The sequence below is a fragment of the Lemur catta genome, chromosome 7 (assembly GCF_020740605.2).
Source record: "Lemur catta isolate mLemCat1 chromosome 7, mLemCat1.pri, whole genome shotgun sequence".
Lineage (NCBI taxonomy): Eukaryota > Metazoa > Chordata > Mammalia > Primates > Lemuridae > Lemur > Lemur catta.
This window is the reverse complement of record NC_059134.1, coordinates 15,366,663-15,393,404: the sequence shown is the minus strand read 5'-3', so window position 1 is coordinate 15,393,404 and position 26,742 is coordinate 15,366,663. Positions and strand designations below refer to the sequence as shown.

At 39.1% G+C, this 26,742-nt stretch overlaps 1 protein-coding gene across 5 annotated transcripts in view; it reads right to left on the bottom strand.

Moving 5' to 3' along the window:
* Positions 1-666: 666 nt before the first annotated feature.
* PRDM10 (PR/SET domain 10) overlaps positions 667-26,742 on the bottom strand; it is a 94,202-nt gene continuing 68,126 nt past the window's right edge. For 3 of the 5 annotated variants that reach the window (XM_045555684.1, XM_045555685.1, XM_045555687.1), the window contains 10 exons: positions 21,637-21,984; positions 19,569-19,724; positions 15,590-15,769; positions 14,529-14,639; positions 13,356-13,556; positions 12,385-12,699; positions 10,617-10,757; positions 9,294-9,468; positions 6,194-6,297; positions 667-3,666 (listed from right to left, as the gene is read on the bottom strand). In XM_045555684.1, coding sequence (XP_045411640.1) covers positions 3,463-3,666; positions 6,194-6,297; positions 9,294-9,468; positions 10,617-10,757; positions 12,385-12,699; positions 13,356-13,556; positions 14,529-14,639; positions 15,590-15,769; positions 19,569-19,724; positions 21,637-21,984 — 1,935 coding nt within the window. In that variant the 3' untranslated portion in view covers positions 667-3,462. The remainder of the gene's footprint in view (positions 3,667-6,193; positions 6,298-9,293; positions 9,469-10,616; positions 10,758-12,384; positions 12,700-13,355; positions 13,557-14,528; positions 14,640-15,589; positions 15,770-19,568; positions 19,725-21,636; positions 21,985-26,742) is intronic. The other 2 variants (XM_045555686.1, XM_045555688.1) reach the window with 1 other exon arrangement.

The following is a 26,742-nucleotide window of genomic DNA, read 5'->3' as shown; positions in this document are numbered from 1 at the left end:
CTTAGGTGGGACAGGATGGCTAGAGTGGGCTGGGGATGCATATTTCCCTTCCTCTAGGTCAGTGAGGCTCTTCTAGAACTTCAGCAGGTTAGGCACTGGTTAAGTAGTTTTTCCTGAAGACAGATCTCATTAGGAAGAATAGAATGCTCTGGTATACTTCAAAATGGTTCCTTTTCCCCTTCTGCTGCTGGAAGCATGAGGAGATTTTTCTCCAATATCCACTATAAGAACCTGGCTGATCTCCTAAGGGTTAAACACACAAATGTGGGTCCTCTGCAGTTTTTGTCTCTCAGACGTGTCTGCACTGAGCCTGCAGCCATTTGCCAGTTACAGTTCAGGTTTCCCTACTCTGGCACTGGTTCTTGGAGAGCTTTCTGCCCGTGGGTTTTGCTTGTGGGTTTCTGTTCTGTAAGTTGTGACTCTCTGTATTCCCTTGTCTGTCTCTCCAGTTGTGGGGGCAGCAGTTTGTCCTATGAGCTCATTTCTCTGACAGATCTAAACAAGAGTTGATTTTTCAGTTTTTTCAGCTTTTAATTATTGTTAGGATGGAGAGGAAACTTCCAAGCTACATGTCAGATTGGAAATCAGAAGTTGTAATATTTGAAAGAAAAACATTTAACCAGCTCAATAACTCTCTACAGCTTCACACATACAAACAAGAAACAAGTTTATTAAAAAAAAATATTTATTAATTTTTACACCTGCTGGGTAGCACAAGACTATTAACACTATAACTCACTGAATGTACAATAAATGTTCACATTTAAATAATAGGATGGGGTTGACATGTTCAACCAGTGGGTCAGCTTTAGCATCTCATGAAGTGCCTTTTAGACCTAAATATCTTAACTCTTAAAAACTCTTTTTTGAAAGGATAATTCCAAGTCAGAAAACAATTCAAGAAGATCAAAACAATAGGTTTTTCCAGAAAACAGGAATTTTACATGATGAAATATCTATTTCTGAGGGTACAAATCAAACAATAAAAACATAAAATCTATGTCCAACCTACTCCAAATACCCACACCGCACTGAATGAAGTCCGCAGTGTCAGTGTGTCTTGAGAAAGGACACAATATAAACGTTGGCTACACACAGGTTTTCCAAACTGGGTCTTCGGATGGCTTCTAATCTGCCATTTGCTCAAACCCAACCACTTTTGAAAATCTATAACCTTGGAATGAATGTGCAGAACACCTGACCTTAAAGCCATGTCACTTGGCTTACCTGCCACTCGCATCTCTGGTTGATAATATACAAATTAGTTTTAGCATCTCTATTTCATATACGGACCAAAAAAGGAGAAAAAGAAAACACTTTGAAGGGGAAGAGAAAGAGGTCCTTCCACAATATTTTCCTCTGTGTATTTTAAAACTTGAAATAACTGGCATAAAATGAACATTCCATTCAGTGATAGTTTTCAACTTTTCAATACGTTTATTCCTGAGAGGAGGGGAGATACCTTACCGCTTCAAATTAAAGGAACCCAACAGGGCCAAATTTAAGTTCTAAAAACTAAAACAGGACCTGTGGTAAACTCTAATATTCTTCACCCAGCAAGTCTCTCCAGAATGGATGGCAGGATGTTTACAATGATCGCATCATGGCACTGTGGGAAGCCAAGACTGTATTTTGACTCAAGGTCAATATTTTCTGTTGAAAACATTGACATTACCTCTTTGTCACCAAAGATACAGAGTCTGTTTTCAGTTTGCACACATTTATGGAGTAACTTTCTGAAGTTCTTTTAGCACCTAAAAGTTCTAAGATAACTATATCAATGAGGTCTCAAAGTGCAAAATATACATATTAGTAAAGTTATTGCAACAGAATTGTTTACTTTTCAGATAGTTATCTTTAACATAAAGAAGCTACTTTACTTCTTAATTTATAAAACCTGTTTTTACCAAGAAATAGAAATAAAATAAATTAGTTAATTTCATTTGAAAAGAAGTTAGGCCTTTCTGTTCTGGAGTGATAAATTCTACTATGCAGTAATTATTCTAAAAATGTGTTAGCATGTCACAAAAAGTTGTTAAAATACATGCTGATTTTTTAAGTGTTTTATGTGTATAATTGGAATGTATGGTAAAAAGAAGGAAATATTTTTCCCCATTGAATTCATAGCAAATAAGACTCCCAAACAGGAACACATATAAGAAAAACTATCATCAAGGCAAATTTTTCTTCCTCTCCCAACAGCATAATATTCATAAAGATTAGATTTCTTCCAGATTCCTTCCAATTACCTTTAAATATTATAAATGGTCCCCACATTTTAATTTTTCCCCTAAGTGTGAAGTTGCTTATCTTATAAAAAGATCCACATAGGTTACAATATATTCAAAATTAAAAATGTTAAGAAATAAGAAAGGCCACCTTTCCATCCAACTTTAAAGAATGTTCATTTTAAGACAGTATCAAAAATATTAAAATACACTGAACACTGTGAGCAAGAGTTAAATGTATACATGGTAAGAGCAAGGAATTCATCCTTTATCAATGAATGGGTAAGTGGATGCTGCAGGACAGAACAAGATTTCAGTATTTTCCATCTCTCTCTCTCTCTGTCTCTATTTGTGTGTGTGTTGGGGGGGGAGGGTTAATAAATTTTTCTTAGTACTTGTATCTCTTTCTTAATACAACCACAACCAGAGATTAGGAGGCAAAGCTTTAATGTAGGGATTTAAATTCTACTGACATCAAGTAATCTCTTCTCTTTCAGGGAGTTCAGCTTTATGGAGTAATAAAGTAAGAACTATCAGAACGTGAAGTTCTGACCTAATCTGATGAGGACCAGCATCTGTGGAAAGCACTACTAACAGCCCAACAATAGCTTTCCAAAATAGGAAAGTTTAAAAAAAAAAAATCAGCAATAAGAAAAATTTAGATGACAGTTTTTCCTTCAGAACAACACTGTCAAATTTTTGTTTCATCATTTTTATTTTCTTATTCAATAGGATCCCTTTGTTAAATTATTAAAAACTCAAACTCACAAGATAAAGCAGTTCTGACCTAATACACACCCATAAAATGTCCCTTCTCTTTCGGTGCCATGGCTTGGAATTAAAAGTCCAGTAACCATGGACTTGGCACATCCTTCCTCCACCTTTGGTATGAATACAATATGCCACCTAATATTTCCACAAAGGAAAAGTAAGGCTTATCAATGTGTTAAAAAACCAACTCAAGAGCAAGGTAAATTTTCTCCATCTTGAAATCTACTTTCCCCTGAAAGATCTCCATTCCATGGCAAAAACCTTTAGGGTCTGAAGAGTCAACTTGGTAAAAATGACCTTGGCAAAATAAACCCCAATGTATGTATGAGTGCCAAAACTGTGGTTTCCAAACTCTTGAGTGAATAATAAATCTTAAAAAAGAGTTCTAAGTGTTATAAGCTTTCAGATTTATGAATGAGAAAAGACATGATGTGACTGCTTGATTCTAGCTCAAGGATGAAAGTTACGGTTTAGTAATATGCACTTCACTGCTTCCATTCCCGTTGGTGGTGGTGGTAATGATGTACTGTGTGGTCTGTGCTTGGCTGGTGGTCTGGGAGTCCAAGGAGTCACTATGTGCAGATGGCTGAACCTGGACTCCACTGGAGAGGGCAGACGTTTGCTTTTCCTCCAATTCTGGCTGACTTTCTGATAACACATAGTGACCCTATAGTGGGAAGAAAAGGATCTTTAAAAACATGGGGTCTAAAAGGAAATGTGGAGCTACTGGGGGAGAAGAGGAGGGAACATGCCAAGAAATTTCATAAGGAGACCTCAAAATAGGAATCTATGATAGATGCTTCACCTAGGGCCTTTAGAGAGGATGGATCCCAGATCAGTCACGCCAACTGACTGCAAAGGTCAGTGCCACAAGGGAGCACCTTAGCTGTTTTACCAAATGATATAGTGAAGAACTTCAGATACAGAAAAACACATCATGGTGGTAACATACGTGGCAAAGAAAATACGTGCCATTATACTGCTCCTAACAATTTAGAAATTCAGGAAAGACTGCTATCTGTCAATTACAGCTTAAGAATAATACAGAATGGATCAAAGAAGAGATATTTAAAGTCTCCTGAAAGGGGCAGAATGGCCCCTAAGAAAGGTAGTAGAGATCAGTGGTTCCCAGACTTCAGAATTTCAAAGACCAGCAAAATTAAAAATAACAAATGGCCCCCAAATTCTATTTTGCCAAATAAGATCATTTAAAATATGCTACCATCAAATAGGCGTTTTAACACTCAAGAGCATAAGAACAACACAAGCTTAGAATAAAATCTCTTACATTAAATAAATTTAGCTTCATGAAAACTTACACATCATTTTTATTTTTTCTCATTTTTCATCTGATCATGAAAACTTCTTCACAGACCTGTGGCTGGCTATTTTGTTAACGTTTTTAAAGAAAGAATGTGTCAGTCAGAGGAGCACTGGTCAGCGAAGTAGCAGAGGGAAAAAAGAAGTCACAGTAGCCTTTCCAAGCACTGCCCAGAGAAAAAGCCATAGCCAAACACCCATTTGATTCACCGAGGGCCACGTGTTCTGAGTCCATGCCCGCCAAGCAACTTTCTGATTTCCCATGTGGGGCTTCCTTTAGTGGGAAGGGGACTGTTCTCAACCTAGGGTCCATGAACTCCCAAAAGTGTACATTAAATTCGTTTGTATGTATATCATGGCTAGGGGCAGGGAAACATCCTTGACTATAATCAGGTTCTTGAATGAGTTCATGGCCAGAGAAAGATAAAAGTCAATGAATGGATCCTACAGGGAGCAAAAAATTCCCTAGTCATACCAATGTGATAATTCTATTTTACATTACTTATTACTTCCACTGACAATTGGTAGCATTACTCTGGATTTATACATCTCTCCTAAGTCTAGTTAATGTGACCTTGCATGCTGAGAAATGGGTGAACTCTCAGTATGCTTTTTTAAAAAATCAGGTTTTGTGAGTTTTTTCATTTTTTTGTTTTGAGACAGAGTCTCACTCTGTTGCCCAGGCTAGAGTGCCGTGGCATCAGCCTAGCTCACAGCAACCTCAAACTCCTGGGCTCAAGCAATCCTTCTGCCTCAGCCTCCCGAATAGCTGGGACTACAGGCATGTGCCACCATGCCCAGCTAATTTTTCTATTTTTAGTTGCCCAGCTAATTTTTTTCTATTTTTAGTAGAGACAGGGTCTCGCTCTTGCTGAGGCTGGTCTTGAATTCCTGCCTCAAGCAATCCTCCCGCCTCAGCCTCCCAGAGTGCTAGGATTATAGGTGTGAGCCACTAGGCCTAGCCAAAAATCAGGTTTTTGAGGCCACCAGATTGCCCTGGTACACTCTGAGGCCTCCTGGAAAATAGTCAGTCTTCCCTTGGTAACATCCCAATATCCCTGGCCACTTAAGAGTATTTTTCTTTCAACTTTACTTAAAATTAACAAGTAAAAATTATATATATGTATAGTATACAACATGACATTTTGATATATGCATACATATATTGTGAAAGATTAAATCAATCTAATTAACATATCCATCACCTCACAAACTTACCATTTTTTTGTAGTGAGAACACTTAGGATAGACTTTCTTAATAATTTCAAGTATACAATTGATTTTTATTAACTATAGTCACCATGCTATACATTAGACCTCCAAAACTTACTCATATAAGAGTATTTTTCTAAATTCAAATTTATGTACTCTGTCTTCTAATACTTAGAGATAGGCCAGGACAAACCAGTGAAGACAAAAACAGACGTAGTAGATACAAGCAACATTGTATCTGCCCGACTTAAATATAACTAGAGAACTTATGGCAATGTTTTTCACCTTGGGGTGGGTGAGTTGTTTAAAATAGCTCTGTAATTGATTCATTATATTATTCTCTCCCAATCCAATTGAGGACCAATAGCCTTGAAGACTTGTAATCTCTCCAAGAAGCATTTAAAAAGGTGCTTACAACGATGAATCTAGAATCATTATAGTTATCAATTAAATAGACATTTATTGAGCATGTGCCATATCCTAGCCTCCTGGGCAGGGCACTGAAGATAAAGTGATAAAGACCAACACTCAGCTTTCAAGGAATTCATCATCTATTGTGAGAAAACAGAGTAAACCAATCGTTAAAAAGTAAATAGCAATAAGGGTTATAATATAGCACCACAGGATGGATAGGAAAAACCCGACGGAGCAACACAGCTTACCGGAGTCACCGCCTTCACTTGGCCAGTCGTAACTGGAGTTGCCACGCCACTATCTGTAATCACAAACTGACCTGGGGGAAGGGTCATCATTTGAATCTCAGATGCTGAAAAACAGGAAATACCCATACTTCAGTGGTCTCAGATTTAAATACAAGTTCTAAAAACAAATACCTAATACTAGTGGACACATTCCCCACTGAGACATTTTCCATGGAGTTGCCTACTGTGAGAGTCCTACAGTGATGTGATTTCTTGATAGCAAAAGTATCTATGATAAGAACTGACCTTATGAGAAGAAGCTAGTACACAGCTACCAAGTATCAGAGACAATCAATGCATCCACCCTCAAATGCGGCTTCTGAATATCCACAAAGATAAATATGCAATGTTTTTTTTAAAACTTTGAAATAAGTCACAAAGATTTACCTTTTAGCTCAATATTTTTATCTTTTGTATTCAAAATGTACCCACAGTTGGCTAGCAATCACAATTTAATCCAATTTGAATTTTATTTCACCATCAGTGTTATTAAAGCAAATTAAAAACAAAGTTCACCCTAGTGTCCTATTAATAATCTCTAAATAATTATATCCTACTAAAAGGAATCAGAGTTCCTTGGAAAAATGGCTGATTCCAGACCTGGCCAGAAAATGTATAAGACAAGCATGGAATATTGTGTCTTATCAGCGTACAACACGCTGCAAAAGGGTAAAGGGTAACATGGGAAAGATGCAGGAGCCAGTCTGAAGATTATCCCAAAGATGGGATAATCTGAGCATCAATAAGGATAACTGCAACAGGCTGAAATACGTCATGTGTTGAAACGCGTGAGTACAGAGCAACACTAAGACAGACACATACACACACCTCATGGGTCACCCTGGGTAACACTACAAAACCAACTCATTTTGTTGAAAACTGGCAAATACAGAAAATGAATCAGGTATTTAAAGCACTTATTCTACCTGTCCTGTACAAACTGTACCTCAGACCAACTAGTAGTTAAAGTACAATTTTTTTCTTTATAACTGTTTTCTAGTTAATTAATGAATAAAAATTATAGAATCAGAATATCACAACTTTACAAACCCTAATGAAATAATGGAGCTAAGGAATAAACATCAATGGCTCCTAACATCACCAAAAGAGAGACACCGGACATTATGGGTCTACTGATGGAAGTACACACACCATGAAGTATCTTGGGTTGAAAAAACCGAACCTGATCAAGCTTCTAGATCTAATTGCCAGTCTACAGGAAACAAAAGGGACAGAAGAAAGCACGTTAAATGGTAACATGGGGATGCCACTGGCAAAATCCAAAATGTGGGAAACTCAACAGGACAAATGACCCGGTTTTCTAAATGTAGAAATTGCAACTTAAGAGAAAGTAAATATATATATTGAAAGAAATTCAAAAGATATAATCAATTTCAATGTGTGGCCTATATTTGGAATTCAATATGAACAAACCAACTACTAAAGATAAATTTCTGATACAATCATGGAAATATGAACACCAGGTATTTGAAGTCTATTTGAGGGTATTAAAGAATTATTGTCATGTCTTTTTAGGTGTGATAATGTTGTGCTGTGATAATGTGTAGAGTTGTGTTTTTAAAGATAATCTTTCTTTTAGAGAGACAAACTAAAATATTTATAGATGAAGTGATATGATGGCTCATTATGATGGGGGCATAGAGACAAGGTTGGGCATGAGCTGGTAATTGTTGAAGCTAGATAATGGGTACAGGGGGTTCATTGTACTTATTCTCCCTACTTTCATATATTTTTGCCTTTTTTCCTAATAAAAAATTTCAGTTCCAGAATCTTTGCTCCAGGTTAGAATGATAACTGCTATTGTTATTACTATGGGTATCTGCATCACTCCACTTTCTTTCACAGGAATTAGAGTATAAACGTCAATCTGTTTACCTGGATTCTACCAGTATTTACTATGAGTGAGAGACCTTCCCCGACTGGAAACCAGACTCAGCCCTCATCGTGACCACCAAGGTTTAAGAGAATAGATTGTAAAAACAACTAGATGGTAGAGCTTGAGCCTGACTCCACAGTGAATCTAGGTAACACAGCCAAGAATCAATCATGACAGAGATAGGCCCAAAAAAAGAGATCAACAGTAGGAGAAAGATCAACACTGACCTTCTCCCTTCTCAGCCCCTATTCCTCCTAGTTGCTACCACTGAAGTCTAACTATGACATAGACTCTATTCCTGTTCCTTCCACATCTTTAATGATAAAGCTCTCATGCTTCCCAGCCCACGCCCAAAGCTATCATCCTCACCAAGATGTTTACCTACTCTGACCTCTGGCAGCCAGCCTCTTACTGCTTCTGTAGTGCTAATCTCAGGGCTTTGGAATCAACTACTCATCTCCCTATCTCCTCCATTAGATTGTGATCTCTTTGAACCAAAGACTATCTTTGGAGGAAAGACAGCACAGTGAGGTGGTTTAGAGTATAAACTCTGGAGCTAGACTGCCTGAGTGCCAACCCTCCATTTACTAGCTACGTCTCTTGGACAAGTTAGTGTGTCAAATTGCTTTATCTATAAAATACAAATAACAACTGTACTTACCTCATAGATTGTTAAGAATACTGAATGTGATGCATATGGTTTCGAATCATTCCTGGCATGTAGTAAGAGCTTAATGAAAGCTGGTTAACATCATCATTGTGTAGTGTTACTGATACTAATGTCAGTATTAATCTTGGTATAGCCAGGGTTTAGTACAGTGATTGATATATATGCATTCAATAAATATTGGTGGAAGGGATGAATCATTACCATCAACATATCCTATATCCATCTATTCTACTATTTAAATTACCTACCTATACTTCATCCAGCAATATACCCAATGTTTCAGAAAATGTCATATCAGGGTGGCTCTCTGAAATCAGAGTACTGCCTTGAATTTTGTCATGAAACTCATTCAAGTACATGCACTACAGAGTGTAGAAAATGGCCAATTGATACTTTAATCCAAAAATCTATCATAAAGCTGAGGAAATTATGACACAGGGCTGAAGATCCCTCACCCATGACCTAGACAGCATCATCCCCTTTCTTTTACTTACAGTAGCCACGGAAGGAGTTCCAAGCATTAGGTAGGTATGTGTGCTGTACGGAGGAGTTCTGCTGCTGCTGCGGTTGCAGAGCCTGCCCTTGTGTGGAAGAACTGCCTTGTATGTGGGAGGGGCTGAGGCCCTGCTGGGACTGCTGGGCAGAGGGGCTCAAGGGCTGCCCAGATACCTAGGGAGAAAGAGAAAGCAAGAGCAGAGAATTGTGAAATTCCAAAATAGTTAAGGTTCACAAACAAATGAAGGAACTAAATCAGATTAGTAAGAATTATAACACTGAAAGTATCACTGCTATTAAAATAACATTTTAAATAAGAATAGAATTAATGAAATGTAAGCGTAACTATGAACTCTAATTTGTTTTCAAAGGATTATCTATAAAAGTACCCAAAATTTAATTTTAATAATAAACTTGTTAGAAAGAGAAATGAAAGAAAGTATAATTACCTACATTACATAAGGTTAAAAAAATTGAGAGGTGAAATAACTTGCCTATATTACAAAGCTGCTCTGGAACACAAATTGAAATAGAACCAGAAGTCATGATTTCCATTAATGTGCACTGGATAATCCTACCCAGTTCGCGGAGTTCAGCACAGGTGCACATGCAGCCACCTGGTGAAGAGGCTTACTCCTGACAACAGGTAAGGCCCATGCTCCCCAGCCTGCCATGCAAGGCCCTCCACATTCCAGCTCCAAACTACCTTTCCAGCTTTCTTTCCAAACATCATTTCCTGTTAGTAATCTAAACAGAGTAACTCAGTTTTCTATAAACATACCACAATTTCCCATCTGTGTCTTTACTTATAGTGTGAGCTTACTCAGATCACAATGCCTTCCCTGAATCGTACCCCTGCTTCAAGACCTAATTCAAAGACTTCTACTTCTACAGAAATGCCCTGCTAAACATAATCTCTCCCTCTCTGAACTCCATAACTTGTCTACATATTTCAATAACAGACTCAATCATACAAGCACAGTAATACAATACACAATAAGACTCCACAAAGCCACTGTTCCAAATCAGAGAAGCAACTCAGCAATTGCATTCAGAATGGGAAGCAAAGGCCAGTGTTATTTCTAGGATATCTATCACAGGGCTCCATTTAGACAGGCAAAGCTAATAACTTAATGTAAGTGTGTCTACAATACCCATATAAAAACTGGAGGCAAAGGTAAGACTCTTTAATTAAGGTCCAAAAATAATGGTATCTCAATAGTCGAGGAGACTAAGTCTGAAGATAATGTTTTCACTCTTATTAACTCTCATAGTCCCTGAGGCCACATTAACTTCTCTGAACAGTCCATGGAGAAGTGTACCTGGGATGATGGCGGGGCGGAGGCAGGGGGCTCGCTGACCTGGATGTGCTGCACTTGGATGGCGTGCTGGGCATAGGCCTGAGGGTCGTGGAGCTGGCCGACATCCACAGTGGACTGCTGGGACTGGTGTGGGGAAGTGGCCTGGAGGGAGGAAAAACAGGCCCAGAAACCAAATACACATTGATTGAGGTTAAGGGAAATTCTTCCAGAGGAAAAGTTCAGTTAAAAACAATATCCTAACAGAAATAGAAGAATAGAAGGCACTTCAGATTCAATACTGCATTCCCAGGCAGCCCACACTGCAGCCAAGAGGAAAGAAAAAGATAGTTTGAAGAATTCTGCTTCTTTAGCATTTAATAGTCTGCTTGTAGAAGGAAGAGGAAGAGGAAGAAGATGAAGAAGAATAATTATGCATCTAAAACATAAGCTGCTAATGCTATTAAATTCTGGAAAAGGAGACAGAGGGAATACAGTTCCTGACAATATGCTGAATGCGAAGTTGGCAGGAATCAAAAATTTCAATTAAATTTAATTACCTACCCTTTATCAGTTACAAGAAATGGAAGAGAATTTGCTTTTAGTTTGTCACTATTAACCCACCAGAAGGGCAGTTTCTAACCTTTTATGTATCATAGATATCTTTGAAAATCTAGCTAAAGTGCAGGCCCTTTGTCCAGAGCAACTTCAGGGCCTCACAGATTCCTCCAAAAGCCTAAACTTAAGAACCCTCCCCTAAAAAAAAAAAAAAAAAAAAGGAGATAAAAGTCAGTAAGTGGCAACTTCCAATTTCCTGCTCCTGTGTTAGTTTTAAATTTTCAGAGACCAAATGATTCAAAGCAACAAGTTTGTTTCTTTGTGCCTTGAGTACACTTCACCTCAGCATAATTAAATGAAACATCAGTTCTGGGAGGATGCCCTTATTTAGCTTCTTAATCAGTAAGAATTAGTTATTCATTACCTGGTAGAAGGAACACAGCTATACCTCTACACTAAAAAGGTACTGACTGATATTCAAGATTGAATCAAAAGTATTCTTTACAACCTCTCACTGATATAAATAATTCAATGCCCAGGTAGGGATTTATCAAACTGACTCATTACCAGCTAGCCAACCTAGGTGCTAAAGGATAAGGATTCAGAATAGGCTCAGAAAGAGGCACCTTGAGTACTGTCCTGCAACAGCACAGGCCGACTGTATACACTGCAGCCTAAAATCTCCCATCTCTCTCTCTTTTTTTTTTTTTTTTAGAGACAGGGTTTCACTCTGTCACCTGGGCTAGAGTGCAGTGGTGTAATCACAGCTCACTAAGGCCTCAAACTCTTGGCTCAAGTGATCCTCCTGCCTCAGCCTCCTGAGTAGCTAGAACTACAGGCATGCATAACTATATGCCAAGCTAATTTTTTTTACTTTTTGTAGAGACAGGTTCTCACTATGTAGCCCAGGCTGGTCTTGAACTCCTGGCCTCAAGTGATCCTTCTGCCTCGGCCTCCCAAAGTACTGGGATTACAGGTGTGAGCCCCTACACCCAGTCTAGACAGAAATCTCTTATACTGCTAAAACCAGAGGCCTCATCAGCCTGGGGAGGGGTAGCGTGGAGATGCAGTTTACAAATGCCCAAGACTCAGAACATCCATGCAGAAGTACATTCTGTGGAGCCCAGCTCCAGCTTTAACTCTGAGAATAGGGTAGTTTTGATTCCAGCTACCATAATGGCTAATGGCAATAGGGCCTTCATAGAGATAAATAAAAATAAATGTCATGCAGTACCGGGGCCACCTGCACCACTTGAAGCTGTATATGCTGAGGCTGCTGGAGACTAGATGCAGACTGCGACACGGGGATATACTGAATTCTCTGGTAGTCCCCTTGCGGCGTTCGGTAATCTGTCGTTAAGGTCTGGGACAGTTCTGTCATTGCTTGGGTAAGCAGGTCTGTCGTCACCACAGTCTCTCCAGTGGCACTGTCTGTGGTTAAAACTGCTGGGGCAGCACTGATGACAGCTGTTGTCAATGGTGTATGTACGGTGTTTGGGAGCTGGGCATACTCTGGATGCTTCTTTCGAATGTGTTGGACCATCTTGGTCTGAAAAATTAAGGCAAAAACAAAAAATAATAACTAGAATTATTTATTTTCAATTTTTCTCATATGCAAACCCTCCAAAGTTTCCTAAAGTTTTTTATCCTGAGCCTTTAAACAAAAATCAGAGCGACACTGAATCTATGGCTGCACTAAAATGGCACAAAGCTACAAAAGGGAAGAAAAGAGGGCTGGAAGGGAAACACAAACTCTCCTGACCCTACAGCATCAGGAAAGGTCCGAGCACCTCACAGCATCCTCCGCCCTCACCACTACCTCCAGCAATCAAGCACAATTCCCCCAGCAAAAATGACCCCTTCTTCAAAACTATCATTTAAGCTCCGATGTAGTGCTTCTGTAAGCCTGAGCTCATAAACCACGAGCGTAGAATATTCAAACATGAGGCCCTCAGCAGGCCACGGGAAAAGGAACACAGCCAACCACTCAGGCTATGCAATGGCACTAATTCTGGGGGAGGCCCACAGTATTCTCTTCCCTTTCTTTGCTATGGTCCCTGTTTATGAGGACTAGGATACCATCTCTTTTAGTCCCCCTTAATTCAGAAGGAGCCACCCAGGCGTCTAGTTGAGAAGCCATCTTCCCTCAAGTGATTCCTTACATAGCGGTTTTGACCTCAGATTTGGTCAGAAATCCGCCCCTACCTTGCTGCTATACTGCTTGGAGCAGTGGGGGCAGCAGACGGGTGGGGTGGCGATGGTGCCCGTCAGCTGGGTGTGCGTGCTCAGCATGGGATCTGGCTCTCCAGGACCAGCGGGACGGAGTTTCCGAATGCTTGGTGGAAGCTCAGCTCCCGGATGGTTCTTCAGAATATGGGCTTTACGCTTGCTGGCACTTTTATAAACCTGCAAATTCACATGTTTGCCATGAAAGCAATATACAGTTCCACTTTCTTGCTTAAAGCAAACTATCTAACAATTTCATCATAAGAAAGTGAGAAAAAATATTTATGTAGTCCAAAATAAAATGTAACAAAAGATTATTGAAGGATAAGGATATACTATAAATTATAATAAAATAACATAATATAGATATGCTAGGCATCTTCCTTAAATTTATAGATCTTAGGCAGTAACTGTACAAATACCCTTCACCCTAAAGTTTAAAAGGTAAATACTCAGACATAGAAAGAGAATTGTTTTTAAGCCAATTCGTCCTTCAGCCCATGAAAGCTCTCACATGTGTATGTAGCTGAGGATTAAGAGCCAAAGAATCTTCCAAATGGTGACTTTAATAGCAACTATTGCCTCCAGTGGGGAATCGATGTTTAAAAAATGTTTCTTAACTTTTAAGCTGACATAGCTGCCTTATATAAGCAAACAATATTACAATGAAACAATAAATGTATATTCTTTTTCTGTCTTTTTTGCAACTGCACAAAAATAAGGAATGGAATAGTACAAGTAGAATACTCCACCCCAAAACTTTTTCACAACTCACTCTCGATCTTCTGGGAACTCAAAGTCTACCATACATTTAACAAGTAATATAATAAACACTCTCATTTTAGAGCTTAGGAATTTGAAATCAATTCATACACTAAACACTTGGTAACAAGTCTTTTCTTGTGGAACAAAAATCACAAAGAGAAGGGACAATAAGAAAAACAAACTCAACTAATTCTTAAGAAAAAAAGACTGACTTAGAATGAGGCTGCATTTCTAGTCCTTTCTTATCTGAATGGGAAACTACTGAGAGACAGGGAACCATCTGCTAAGAGTAACTGCAAGATTCTGGTATATATTTATAAATGCAGACAAATTTCCAGTAAGGAGGGCTTCCACAGTGGCATACCAATAAAGACATTTTCCTTTTACCTTGTCACAATACTGACAAAAGTAATCACGGTTGGGTTTTATGATGGGTAGAGTTAACTCTGGCACCTCTTCTATCTTCATGTCCGGATGCCTCTTTGATAAGTGATTTACCTAAAGTGAAAACAAAGAACAAATGAGAAAAAGAGACCCTATTATAAACAGAAGCTAACAAATACCTCTGATGACTGCTAGAAGCTGGAATTCTCTGAAGCAGTGCCCCAAAACAGTGAGGCATTTGGCCAGAACCAGCATCACCAGACCTATCGCCAAAGCATTCACAGTCACTGGGAACAGTAATTCAGTAAAGAGTTAAAGTTGAACTGGGTCACCATGAACCCCATCGATGGTCTCTGGCTGAAAGAATAGCTGTTGGAAAAAGGAAAATTACACTAGCACGAATTTCTTTGGTGGATTCTCCTAATGCAAACCTGTCTTTCATTATTTAATGCCTGAGCCATACTAAGTACATTGAATGAGATACAAACTAAGGTTCTAAATTTTAAATATTGCCTATGACTTTTCAGCTCCTAGCAAAAATATATTCTGCAACTGTAATAAGGTCAAAGCAAGTTGAGAGCAGAGAACTGGCTGTCCCATCTGATGTTAGGGCTAACCTGGGTCCACACACTCTGCTTTGATGGAAAGCTTCCTTCTATTATGTTCACTATCTAGAAAGGAGGGGCATTAAAAAGGAACAGTGTGGGAGAAGGCAAAGACCCCACCAGAAAATATATTCAGGAACACAAAAGAGAAGAGGGAAATAAAATAAGACAAGAGCAAAGAGGTGGAGAAGCATAAAGAAAAATAAAACTAGTAAGGAAAGTGGTAGAAAAAGACCTCTTCCAAGAAGTCACCGGAGAGTGGCAAGGGAGGACAAGGGGAGAGTGGAAAGAAGAGAAGTCCAAATTGGGGATTGTGTGCCTCTGTTTCTTCCCTTGGCCATTGACAAAACCTGTTGCCAAATATAACTTAGTACAGAATACAATACAAAAGTCATCGTCTACAGAAATGAGGTGGCTTTCTTTGGAAGACTGAGGAATCTGCAGCCGCTCGGCACTGACCAGCATGCCGCGTCGCCGGAAGCCCATCATGCACAGGCGGCACTTGAACGTGAAGCTGTCGTAGTCTGTGGACGTGATGCGAGGCTTGAACGTCTTAGAGCGGCTGATGCGGTCGGCTTTCTTGGCCTCCCTCTCGGGATTGTGCATTCTTTGCATGTGTTCCCGTAGTTTGTCTTTGCGCTATTTGGAGAGAATTTTTGAAAAGGGGGTAGGCATGGGGGTAGAAAATTTTTAATGAAGTAATTAAAAAATCAATACAAATTAGCAGTTAACCACAAACTACCAAGAGGCGTTTGAGTTATTGGAGCACCGGGACATACAAGGGCATGTCAAAGTGACGGGGAGTTACTCTGGTCACAGCAAAGAAGTGCATTCCAATCAGCCTTGGTTTGAGAGGACCATTAAATATTAAGAGACACATACTGACTTTTTTTTTTTTTTTTTTTTGGGACAGCGTCTCACTCTGTTGCCCGGGCTAGAGTGAGTGCCGTGGCGTCAGCCTAGCTCACAGCAACCTCAAACTCCTGGGCTTGGGTGATCCTACTGCCTCAGCCTCCCGAGTAGCTGGGACTACAGACATGCGCCACCATGCCCGGCTAATTTTTTGTATATATGTTTTTAGTTGGCCAGATAATTTCTTTCTATTTTTAGTAGAGACGGGGTCTCACTCTTGCTCAGGCTGGTCTCGAACTCCTGACCTCGATCAATCCACCCGCCTCGGCCTCCCAGAGTGCTAGGATTACAGGCGTGAGCCACCGCGCCCGGCCCATACTGACTTTTGAGAAGAAAAGTTTTGTATTTATGTAGAGGTGTTCAAGGGTACATGAAATAAATTTAATATCAAACTATAAGACAAATTGATAATGAATGACAGATAATACTAGATTTAAAAAGCCATATGTCTACTCGATTCCTACAACCATAATGACAGTCTTCTAAATCCCAAATGAAGTTAAGTAAGAATCTCTCATCTTATGGATTTAGAATCTCTCACCTTGAGGATTCAGAAGTTCAAGTAAACAATAACACTGTCCACTGTGGATGGAGCATGGGGGCCTAGGGCCCATCACCTAGTTTAATGATCTAGTGATATTATACATATTGATGTGACATTTTCCATGGACAGAAAATTAGGCAGAGCCCATCCTGAATAAAAACAAATTCAAAAAGTGTCAACTCCCTAATCCAATGAGGCTCTCTACTCTGGGACATATGATTAAACTATGATTAGTCTTATAAAGATTTTGAAGCTTTCTACAAGCCCAGTTTTTCCCACCTTTTGGTATAGGAACTTTTTTTTAACCTCTTCATTTTTCAGCACATTTATTCAACAAATATTCTTTCAGTGCCTACCAAGTATCATGCTAAATGCCAAGTTCCAATGCTAGGCACCCCTCACCTACCTGCCTCTTCTGCTACAATGGACATGACTGAACTGCTCTTTCTTCCTATCCACATCCACCCTCATTCCCGCAAAGGCCAGGATGGAATATCCAGAGTTTCTTAGTCTGCAGTAAAATTTGGATTAAAACCACTGCCCTAAATAACACTATTTCTCTTTAGTGCAGATACAATGATAATGTCCTGTTGCATTTCCACTTTTTCCTAAGCATTAGCGTTCACTAATTTCCCCCATTTATTCCCTAAACTGACCAATTTACCTTAACTGAACCCTTACATAAATCCCAAAGCCTAATGCTAATACCACACTGTGCCACACATGCAGTGACAGCCAAGTTTATTGGATGCCAAATCTCTACAAGGCCTTCCTATCCTAATACCCCCAAAACCAAATTCATTATCTCCCCACTCTCCCTCCTCCGGCCTCGGTTGAGCTCCTTAGTATCGGTAGTGTTCCCAAACATCTAGCCTCTCAAGCCACAAATCTCTATTCCTCACTGTCTGCCCTTCACCCGTTCATGAAGACACAAGGTCATGTCAGTCCTCCCTCACACATCAGTCTTGAACATGGGTCCTCTTCTTCATGCTCACTGCCTCTTGCTTGCATTTAGGCCCACTTTAAAACACCCATGGCTCTCTTCACCGTAAGTCTGATTACTTGGCATCACATGCTGGCTTAACCTACTGCCCTGGCTTCCTCTTTCCACTGGCTTCTGCCCACACCCTCCACCCACTCACCTCACCATCCATGAACATGGCAGCAATTCTGTCCCTGCTGCTCCCTCTGCTCAGAATGCCTTTATCCCTCCCTCATTCCTCATCTCTCCCTTTCTCTAGCTGGCAAACTCTTCCCCACACTTGAGTGAATTCAAAGGTGTCACCTTATATATGAAGTGTCCCCTACACACCAAATCAGAGCTCATCACTCTCACAGCACTTTATTCTTTTTTCTATTACAGTGTCAATAATCATTTCTTAATGTACGTGTCTAATTTCCCCATCAAAGTGTGAGCTCCTTAAACTCAAAAGGCCCTGCCTTTAGTGCCACCCTCATGGGGCTCAGTTAGCAGGGTAGGCAATTGCAATACATAAGTGCTATGACAGGGTCACCAGAGGCCCTGTGGGAATTTATAGGAGAAGCACTTAATCCAGGGATCAAGAAATGGCCCCATGTGAGGTGACATCAGCCAGGTGAAATGATATCAGAGTTTGAAAGAGTATTTCAAGCCAGGGGTGAGAGGGAGGGAGAGCAACTGCAATGCAAAGAGAAAAGAGAAGGAGAAAGATTTTTAAAAATATTCCTACGTGTTAAAATGGTATCTGGCACAAAATGAAAAATCAAAAAATGTTGACTGGATAGGATGGATGGATAGCCAAACAGCATTACAAGACAGGAATCCTTTTTAATATAAATCTTCAAAAAAAGAATTTAGGCCAGGGGTGGTGGCTCACGCTTATAATCCTAGCACTTTGGGAGGCCGGGGTGGGAGGATCGCTCTAGGTCAGGAGTTCGAGACCAGCCTGGGCAACAGGGTGACCCCTATTTCTACAAAAAAATAGAAAAATTAGCCATGTATGGTGGTGCGAGCCTGTAGCCCCAGCTGCTCAAGAGGCTGAGGCAGGAGGGTCACTGCAGTCTAGGGGTTTGAGGTTGCAGTGAGTTATGATGATGCCTATACTCTAGCTGGGGCAACAGAGTGAGACCCTGTTTCAAAAAACAGGAAAAAAAAAACAAATTTAAAAACAGAAAAAAACCCAGATCCATTTATATTTTTCACATTGGAGTTCTCTACAGAGTTCTAAATGTGTTACTATATACTGAAAATCATTGAGATTATATTCTATAAAACACTTACTATAAAACTTAAGCTTTGAAAATTCTATTTCTCATATTTCAGTTCTTTGTATTCTATACAAATATACCCTGAATTTTCCCTTCCTGAATCCACTTCTGATTCTTTTCCAGTTTCTATGACAGTATGACCTACAACCATATTCAGTAGAGTGTCTCTCAATGACACTTTTGCAGACTCGTCTGATATTCCAATGAAGAATATTTCACTATTTTCACATTTATTTATTTAACTGTTAACTCTGAGTCTCCTGCAAAGTTTTGCTTGGCTGCTTCTAAATTCCAGGCAGGTTACTGACACTTACTATTTTTTATTTTAATCTTTGAAGTCATTAACATTCTCCAAAGTAGCCTAAGCCTTCTGACTTCTCACCTCTATTAGAACAATTACTTGTTCTAGTACTTAATAAGTGCTCAGTAAAAAATCTCTTGATTTGGATGGTAAGTAAATGTTTTAGTCTCTTAGGATTTTCAATAGCAATTTAGTTCTACTGGTCATTATATATTTGGATTCTTTTAGGAGATACATTACAACTCTGGGGATTTTAATTGAGAAATTAAACGAGGTAATTTTACACCTAAATCCAACAGAGGCCCAAAGAGCATCTCAAGTTCAGTTCTTCAGAGGTAGGTGATAAACTGATGAAATGAACAGGCACTTATCCTTAGCTTGCCATAATTCCAGTGACCATGAGAACCACCTCAGGCTGATCATTGGTGTCATACCTTAAATTGTTTCCCGCAGGTGGAGCACAGGAAGTCTTTGCGGTCCGAATGCCGGAGCATGTGGAGTCGCAGTTTGTCGGGGCGGCAGAAGGCCTTGTCACACTCTGTGCACTGGTAGATCTTTTCTGAGTGGAAGCTGCGCACGTGTTTTTTCACCTAGCAGTAAAAACCACGGGAAAACTCATCAGGGGACTCCGGCGCCAGAGGAAATGGCCAAAGACAGCTTATCAAACACTAGGGGGAGCCCAATGCATTACCATGGGTTTTCATCAACCTGCCCCGTGGAATCCAATCAGATGTGATAATTGGCCTCTATAACACACACTGTCTCTATCGCAAAGAAACAAAACAAGCAGCCAGAACGCCTAAGAAATCCTAACCTCCCAGATGACTTGAAGAATGGAAGAAAGAGTGCTTTCTTGGTCAAAGCCCTGATCACAGGGGGCCCTTTTTTTTTTTTTTAAAGATCAAAAGCAAGAATTCCATCTGAAATTATTTCATAAATTTAAAAAAAATAAGAGTTCCTTTGGGTTTAAATGAATCTTGATAAAAATGATGTATAGAAATACAAAAAATAATTCTTCCTCACTTTTCTCTGTCTTTAACACATTAACTGCCATGTGAGTTGTATTTAACTCATGCTAGTTTTGAGCCCGGAGCCTCATGAAGCATATGTAACTCAAGTCTCTTTACCTTGAGCCGTGTGAACTATTTTTCAAGTTGTATATAACTCATGTGCAGAAAACAAAAAATAACAAATTTTTCATTAAATTAGAAAGGATTGTTTTGTTTTCGAAGTTTTTATTCTATTTTCGTAACAAAACACCATGGCCCCAAGGAAAAAATTTTTTTTCTAGTGTGGCAATGTGTTAATATGTATAAAGGCAATTTAGCCCCTTTTAGTAATTGATTCTTTACATCTTCCTATAAAGTCAGGTCCTGAAGAATTATAAATATGAATTAGATGATACAGAAACCATTACCCGTTGACGAGTGATACAATGTTGGCGTCATTTCTCCTTAATTGGGACTTACTCTCCTTACTTTTAGATAACTTAAATAAAGGAATATGGCTTCTGAACTCTCTTAGCCATATATATCCAGTGAAGAAGAGCTGTGGGTGGAAGCTAAGCAGTGAGTCATATCAAACTATTCCTGGCCAGGCATGGAGGCTCACACCTGTAATCTCAGCACTTTGGGCAGCTGAGACAGGAGGATCACTTGAGGCCAGGAAATGGAGATCAGCCTGGGCAACAGAGCAAGACTCTCTAAGAAGGGAAAAAAAAAAAAACCTATTCCTATAAGACAGCTTGCTTCATTATTTTTGGAGTTTCTTTTGCCATTAAATTCTGCCTTAAAGCAACCCTTCTAATTGTGTAAAATGAGAAAATTTCCAAGACCTCAATACTAGCAGAACAATGATTAAGTCCTAGTCTCCTTTTGCTTTGGTAATTTTTTAAGAAAAGAGTACTTTTACAAGATATTTAATTATTCACTGACTAGCACAGAAAAATATTATCACTTAAAGTCCAAATAAAATCATAAATATTCTGAAATTTATTTTCACCCATTTGCTCCAACAAAGAATAGACTACAAGGAGACAGTTGGTGTTTGATATAAAAGTACATTATAAACCAACTCTTTCTTCTATTTCCTGCCAAACTGCATGGCCTCAGTAAAGCAAGACATGAAACCACAGTGGTAAGGAGGGGATATTTCCAGCCCAGGAAATGGGAGTATGTCTTCTACAGACTCTCTATATTTTATGAGTAATGGATATTGACAAGGATTAAGAAAGACTTTTTAAAAATTACAACAGATCTGGGTGTTTATTACTCTAATATAACTTAAATATTTAAATGCCACTGTCTGATCTGGACAATTAAGGGTTATAAATATCTTTTGCTTATCAAAGTAGTTTGATTGAAGAAATATTGTTCTCAATCGTAAAGTTGTTTCAAAGAAGGGATGAAAATGCAGGTGCTAGGCAGTCTCAGTTTTCCAAAAATGGAAGTTTCTTTTACCATAAGAAGGAAGCAGACAGGAATCTCAGTGGTAGACACTCACCTGGATAAAATCTGGGAACCGTTTCTTACAAGTTGGGCAGGTGAAGTAGCCATCATTGATATGAATGGCCACATGATCTTTCAACAAATCAAGGCGGTCAAAGGATTCTGGGCAAAAAATGCAAGAGTAAGTCTTCTGGTCAGAATGGAGCTTCATATGGCTCTCCAAAGACGCGCTGCTGATGAAGCCCTTGTTACACAGATCACAGGTCAATGGGCAGTTCCCCTCCCGCCCATGGAAGCGCAAGTGTTGGTCCAGTTTGTCCTTTTCACGGAAGGCCTTCCCACACTGCAAACATTTAAAAGGCCGGAAGGACTTCCGAATAAACAGATGCTGAAGAGCTGCATTCTGAAAGACATACACAGATGTGATTATTCAGTGAGGAAATTAAGAGCGCAAGTGGATCGTACTCTTATAGAGAAAGAGAGGATGATCTCTGCAATCACAGACTTCCCAGAGACGTTAAACTCTAGGACACACATAGTTGAAAGAAGATTTTTCTGGTGAAGACACTGAAAATGAAGCCATCCCCAAAGTTCATCTTGAAAAAACAAACCTATTTTGTGTTTTATATCTATGAATATGTGTTTTCTTTTGAAAGGATTTAAGTAACATTCAAGAAAGTGGGCCCAATAGAAGACGTGTACAATAAAACAGACCTCAGAGTGGAACAGGATAAAAATTAAAGATTTGGAAGAAAATATGTGGGGTAAGTCACACATGCATGAATGAGCTTGGAGCGAGTCAGCCAAATGTTACTTGTTCAGGTCCTTGAGAAAAAGAATTTGAAGCTTGATTAAAATGCTTAGCAAAAAAATGTAATAAAAAGAACAGAAGGGTAGTCCTTGCCAGGGGCAAGGTGAAGGAGGAAATGGATAAGGGGTTTCTTTTGGGGATGATGAAATGTTCTGGAATTAGATAGTGTTGATGGCTGCACAGATTTGGGACTATTCCAAAAACCATTTTAAAAGGGTGAATTTTATGCTATATGAATTATAAATCTCAATTTAGGAGAAAGAACTGAAAGGGAAATAAAGGATTCAGATTTATATGAATGAGTTTGTTCACGAAACATGAGACATGAGCATATATCACAAGTGGAAAATATGCATTTTCATGACTTCCTGCTTAGAAAATGCAGAGGACGAGGTCCTAGCGCAGCTAGTTAGTTCTACTGGTTAGAATGTCATGCTAACAAAGTTAAGCATTTTGCTTTGTTCCCTGCCTAGACCAGGCAATTTTGGTTTTTGTTTTCAGGCACAGATTACACTTCTAATGCTGATTAGCCATCTTGTAAATTCATGCAATTGTTACGGGGAATCCAAGTGAGAGAATATGGATACTCAGTGCAAATCCATCACTACTGCTGGAAAAACAACTCATGCTCTGCTGAGAGCAGATCAAAGAAATCACCTTTCACACAGAGAATACAAAGTCAATATTTTAGTTATGCTATAATGAAGACTCATTCATAAGTGCTTCAAAACACTGAAAGAAAGCTCTAGGGACCTATGAGGGGGAAAAATCCCTCAAAACATGTATCTGTGAATAGGTGTGCCTATGTATTAATAGCTATAAGGGGGCAGTAAATGAAGGATTAACGGAGATCTTAATGCATTATTTGTGCAATGAAAAAAGTACAGTGAACAACACTTAAACTCAATTCCAAATTACTGATAAGCAGCAACTTCTAAACTAAATTTAATGTGAAATAATCATTTGGGATAAAAGCAAAATAATTAGTTTTTATTTAGTGAAATTTCTGAACAGAGTTATTATACAATGGAAAATGTCTCTCAGGGCTTGTCCAACAGGGCTAGGAGTGAGATTTTTAGATGCTACCTACTCATCTATCTTGAGTAGATAAAGAGCAATTCTGTTGTCTTCCCAGGTTGACTGGGCTGGTTCAGGGGGTACGTAATAGTTTATTCTTCTTTGTATCTAGATCCCTTAATAAACTGCTTAGCTCATAGGAAGCGTTCAATAATCGTTTGAGAATTAATGAAATACATTTCATACGAAACTCAAGAAACATTATTGCAAGGTCTTTTCTACAGCATCTGCTGAGATCTTTAAGAATAGATCTGTTTTCAACTCAGCCACAGAGCCTGCTTTCACCTCCTCACACTGCTTAGCAGTCACCTCATCTTTTTACTCTATCTGGACAGGTATTTACTTTACATAAAAGCTGTTACTATTTTGTCTACTTTCAAAACTTTATAGAAATATTGCAGATAAATAGATGCTTTTCTGAGGTTTAGTGGTGCAAGATTCAGAGCACTTTTGCCATGTATGAATTATGTCTTTTATCCAAGTTCCGCAAAGTATCCAAGGACAGACACAACACATAGGAATCGATTTGGGCCCTGCTGAGGACTCCATTTCTCCTCGGGTGCCAAATCCAGAACTTGGTTTTGTTTTGGACCACTTTGCTAATCAGTCTTCTGTCATTTCTGATTAGCATGAGTCCCTTCAGAAACTTGATTTAAACTGAGCAGCCACCTGGCTCCACTTTCCTAGTTCTGTTGACAAACCTTATCATCTTTTTAATTTCCATGGAGCCCTGAACATTGTCTAAGTACTCAAGAACTACATTGTCTTTCTCTGATCTAATGATACTAATGTGATCTTCATATTACAGGGTAGTAAAAGCACTGAAGCTGTTCCCACCCCTTGACCTACTTGCAGGCCATTTCTACCCTAAGGTATCTTCTGTAGCTCAGAGCCACAGCCAGTACACATTTCTAGAAGAAATCATGAAAAAAAATGAAGGGATCACATAGATCCATCATGGTTCTTCCAGTCAACCATACCATATTATATGTACATTAGCTACTCTAGGGATACCAAAATAGTATCGTTGCTAAATTCTGTGATTCAGGATTCAATTCATGGTGCAATAAATTCTGATATGACAGATTCTTTGAAGACAAAGACTATAAAATGTTTCTAAAGTTTGATATTAATAGCAAAAGGAAGCTATATTATTGATCAATTTTCATACTATTTTGATCCTGACACTAAAAAGAAATCAAACAATCATGTTTGTTGGTTGGTTTGGGGTTATTTTTAATAACTTTTCTTTGGCCAATTTTCTGCCCAGCTTTCAAAGCCTTTGGTGGGCTAGCTCTGCCCAACACACCTCACTCCTCACTATCCTTCCACAAGAAGCCCATGCTAGGGTCAAGTTAGTGTTTACACTATCCCATAAGCATACCAAGCACATCCCTATGTCTGGGCCTCTGATCCTATGGCTACAGTTCTCTGGAACACTCTACCTTCCTCCTGTCTCTCTTTCAGTGTTAGTCTCACCTCATCTATGAATTATCCTGACTCCTCCATCTTTCTTTGGCCTTTCACTCGTCCAACTTCCTATAGCAATTATAAGCTATCCTTTTACATTTAACGCTTAACTGTAAACTACCTTAGTGTTGACTCCTTATGTAGACTATAAGCTCCTAGAGGACAGAGCTCAAGTGAAAATTCTATTGTGTACCTAGCACAGTGTTGAATATACAATTAGAATTCAATACCACTGCATAAGTCATTCAAATGGTTTTAGTGCTGGAAGGGACCTTGGAGATCACTTAGTCCTACCCTTCATTTTGTATATGAGCAATCAGCAGCCCACAATTTACTCATTGATCTATTTGCAAATAAATTATCATTACTCATTAATTTGCATTTACTGTAGCAACCAAATTGTAGTTTCCACCAGGATTTAGTAAGTACAGGTTGCAAAGAACAGCAGGTCAGGCAAACACTTAAGTGACATTCTGTTACGTGAAACACAGGAAACAAACCTACCTGCAGCTCCAACTGAGCAGGCAGCATTAGAGGAGAGAAAAATAGTTACATTACCAATTGGATTGGAAGACTTCCCTTCAGTTGGTCATTACCAATCTGGATAGAAAAGATGAAAAAATACATAGCCCTACTTTTTAGAATGTGTGAAAGGAAAAAACAAAATAGCTCAAATAAGACTGACCTCCAAAAGCCACACACATGCAGCTTTGGCTTTGACATAAGGAACCTTGTACCAAAACCAGTAACCCAACTAGTTCAAGAATACAAATACAATTATAGCTAGACTATGCTTATACCCCCACAACTTCGCTATACATGTGGGCTTTAGTTTTTTCCTTCAAATCTGCAAGCATTTCTCTGGACTTAGTGAAAAATCAGAATGGCCAAAGCAGAAAAGACAGTAATTGGGCAAGAGAAGGAATTACAGACTGGGAAATAAAGTAGAATGATAGATGGGAAGATATTAATTCATAGCTTTTTTCCTTTCTGGCCTACATATCCTTTTGAAATTATGTATATTGAGTCAAAAGTTGTATTTCTTTCAGTTATAAGGCCCTCATAAAGGCTGTTTAGCCTCAGAGTTCGAAGAGTCCTTCAAAGCTATCATACAGCTATAAATGTTTAAATGTATTTTTACATGAAGGTATGGACTAGACTATTTTTCAAGGTCCCTTCTAGCCTATAGGCAAATAAGACATCCAAAAGAAACATAAGCTAAAATGATCATGCATATAGAAATCATATCATCCAAGAAGTTATATAAAAAGTCTCTTTCATCTGCATGTAAAGTACCGATAAAAGTGTTTATGTGCTCAGCTGCCACAAACACAGGGTTAAGTCATTGGTTTTTTGTCAGCACAAACACTTATCCCACAAATTCCACACACTAACTCAGACTCAAATGCTGTTTGTGAAATAATAAGAGAAAACACATCTCAATGGGAAGTCACCGAAGCCCTACAGCCACAGGGTCTGAAGCCAAGACCCAGGTCACACGAGTGAGACATTAACTGGTCTCCAAGTGTGTGGATTACACCTGCCGTACCAACTTGGACACAGGTCCCTTTGCATTGACGAGTGATGGCATTTGCCAGTCTCCCCTTGGAAACCGTACATAAGCAAATTTAGTTACCCAAAATTAATTTGAGAGCTATGATTAGGCACAGATTAGTCTGTTCGAAATATAATTATTACAATTACATATATTCATTTCTTCATTTCCAACCTATGAACTTAGGGATGCAGACAGCTATCCTACTTTAATGATACTTAGCACAGGAGCTGCCAAAATCCAGGCTT